This window comes from Propithecus coquereli, unplaced genomic scaffold (assembly GCF_000956105.1).
Source record: "Propithecus coquereli isolate 6110/MARCELLA unplaced genomic scaffold, Pcoq_1.0 Scaffold84, whole genome shotgun sequence".
Lineage (NCBI taxonomy): Eukaryota > Metazoa > Chordata > Mammalia > Primates > Indriidae > Propithecus > Propithecus coquereli.
In genome coordinates, this window is record NW_012154618.1 from 3,989,248 (window position 1) to 3,991,883 (window position 2,636).

General features: G+C 46.5%; 1 protein-coding gene across 1 annotated transcript in view; it reads right to left on the reverse strand.

The window, feature by feature from the left end:
* Positions 1-2,636, reverse strand: part of TECTB (tectorin beta) — an 18,103-nt gene continuing 15,467 nt past the window's right edge. The window contains exons 7-10 of the mRNA XM_012663880.1: positions 2,477-2,603; positions 1,773-1,839; positions 1,219-1,251; positions 1-50 (exon numbers count right to left, since the gene is read on the reverse strand). Of these exons, the coding sequence (XP_012519334.1) occupies positions 1-50; positions 1,219-1,251; positions 1,773-1,839; positions 2,477-2,603 (277 nt within the window). The remainder of the gene's footprint in view (positions 51-1,218; positions 1,252-1,772; positions 1,840-2,476; positions 2,604-2,636) is intronic.

The window sequence follows — 2,636 nt, forward strand, 5'->3', positions numbered from 1 at the left end:
CTATAGCACGGCGCAAATCCCCAGCATCACGAGGAGGTGGTGGAGAACACCTGTGGACCAGAGCGGGCGGGGATGGTGCTCAGCAACAGATCTGCAAGGGGAAGGCCAACTCCACGGAAGGGTTAACTCAACAAGAGTCAACTTAGGGGTCCCAAGTAGGTTTTCACAAAACTCTGCACGTTTTATACAAAGTCAGTTTTGCTCATCCCTTGGGGATTCTGTAGCTCTTGGTATCAGTGCAAACAGCCCGGCAGATAAGCCCGGGTCCTGGACCTCAGACAAGTGGGAGTCTGCACCTGGACAATACAGTGATGGGGCACTTCACTCGAGGGCTTTCGCTGTAGAACTTTCTTTAAAGATTATAATCTAGGGTTAGAGTTTTAAAAGTTGATTTATGTGATTTTCCTACAATTATGAGAGCAAAGTCTGCCTCTGTGAGTTTAGTAACAAATGGAACTGCCTTACCCCACTCCTCAAGTAGTTCCACCTCATCATCATTCAGGTGAGATCGTGGGTCTTAGCCGAAATCTTTCTTCCTCTAGGGGCTCCCCTGGCTGCTCTCTAGTCCGGGTCCCGCCTCCCACCCCACTTACTTTATCCATATCAGGAAGGGAAGGGGTTTTGCCTGTCTTGCTACTGCGGTAGCCCCACTGCCTAAACAGTGCTTGGTATAATCATCACAATTACGGTTGACCCTCACTGGTCATTGCTGTGTGCTGGGCACCATTGTTTAGTGCCCTTGGCTGTTATTAATTATCCACACAACCATGAATGTTAGGGGCAATCAGCCCAATTTCACAGAGGAAACTGGGGTATGAAGGGGTGAGGTCATTGCCCAAGGTCACTCAGTTAATAAGGGACAGAGCTATACCAAGAACTCAAACATTTGTTGAATAAAAAGGTCATGGAAAATCATGTTCTCCAAATGCAAGGACCCAAGTGAAGGCACCTGGTGATGGCTTTCCTGAGACTTGAGGGGGTGGGGTTCAGTTCTGCTCCATCCCGCGTACCCTAGATCCCCTCTCCCTTCAGAGGTCAGGGCTGGCTGGAGAAAGACCTCTCTGCCTCTCACTCCCAACCCCACTCAGGTGTGCTTAAATATGTCATTTTCAATCCTTAAAGGTTTGGTTGGGGCTAAAGTTAAGCTTCTTTTAAAACACACGTCTGCCTTTTCACAGGTTGCCCCATGACGTTTCCCAAGGTGTCTCTTCTGCTTACCTGAGAAGCTATAGAGACTCGAAAATCCCCTGCCTGTAGCGAGTAAAGAGAGAGAATGCAGAAGGTTTAAGAAAAGATCACAGCTGTGTTTCTAAAACAGAAGCCTGACTGTATCTTCCCCTGATTGAACCACCAGGCATCTCACTGCCTTTAAGACGAAGTTTCTGCCAGGGTTTTACCAGGGTTTACAAAGGCTTCCTTTCACATTTTTTCTCTAAGGCAAGGGTTGGTAAACTTTCTGGAAAGGACCAGACAATAAATATTGTCAGCTTTGCAGGCCATACAGTCTCCGCTGCCACTAGTCCACATTGTGGTCGTAACTTGACTGCAGCTGTAGACAATATCTAAATGAATGAGTTTGGCTGTGCTCTAATAAAACTTGCTTTATAGACACTGAAATATGAATTTCATATAATTTTTATGTCATGAAACATTGTTCTTCTTTTGATGTTTTTTTGGAACCACATAAAAATATGAAAACTGTTCTTAGCTTGCAAACCACACAAAGTCAGACGGCAGCCTGGGCCTTAGCCCTGAGCCATAGTTGGGCCAACTGTACTTTGCTGTCTGGCTGCTACAGCCTCCGGCCTTCCCACATGTCACGCCGTCCTTCAGGTCATACTTTAAGATTATCAACAGAGGTCTTCCATAAGCCCTGCCCTAGGTCAAATCTTCTTGCCATATACAGGTTGAGTATCCTTTATCCAAAATGCTTGGGACCAGAAGTGTTTCAGAGTTCAGATTTTTTCTTTTTTGGATTTTGAAATATTTTCATTATACCAGTTGAGCGTCCCTAATTCGACAATCCAAAATCCAGTGAGCATTTCCTTTGAGCATGATTTTTGAGCTTCCTGTTGGTGCTCAAAAAGTTTCAGATTTTGGAACATACTGGATTTCAGATTTTTGGATTAGGGATGCTCAACCTGTGTTCCCATAGAATCTGCCCAGCCTCACCTTTTTTAAGAGAAATCTCTCTTTCCATGAATGTTTTTAACATCACTCTTTTTGCTGGACGATAAGTTCCTTGAGGACAGGGCCTGCAGGCATCTCGTTTATTTCTGAACCCGCGTACCCAGCCCAGCCCAGGCATGGTGCTAGATGGCCCGTCAAGGTTGGTGGACTTGCACGTGACATTGCCAGGACATTTTAGTTTCTATCGTTACTGTTCACTGCATGCTCTGGAAGCTTAGCACTTTCTAGTTCCTTGGGGCATTGGAATCGAGGCCACAGACAGAACTTCTCAGGGCAATTAACAAACCTGGGCTCCTTGGTTTGGCTCGCGCTTCTCCCCACCCCCAGCCGGAGCACTCGAGGAGCAGGTGAAGGTTGTGCCTACAGGCACAGCTGGTTTGGCAATTCGGTCAAAATGCTCAAACTGGCTGTGCCTGTGGACGCAGCCCAGAGTGAACTCAACCATT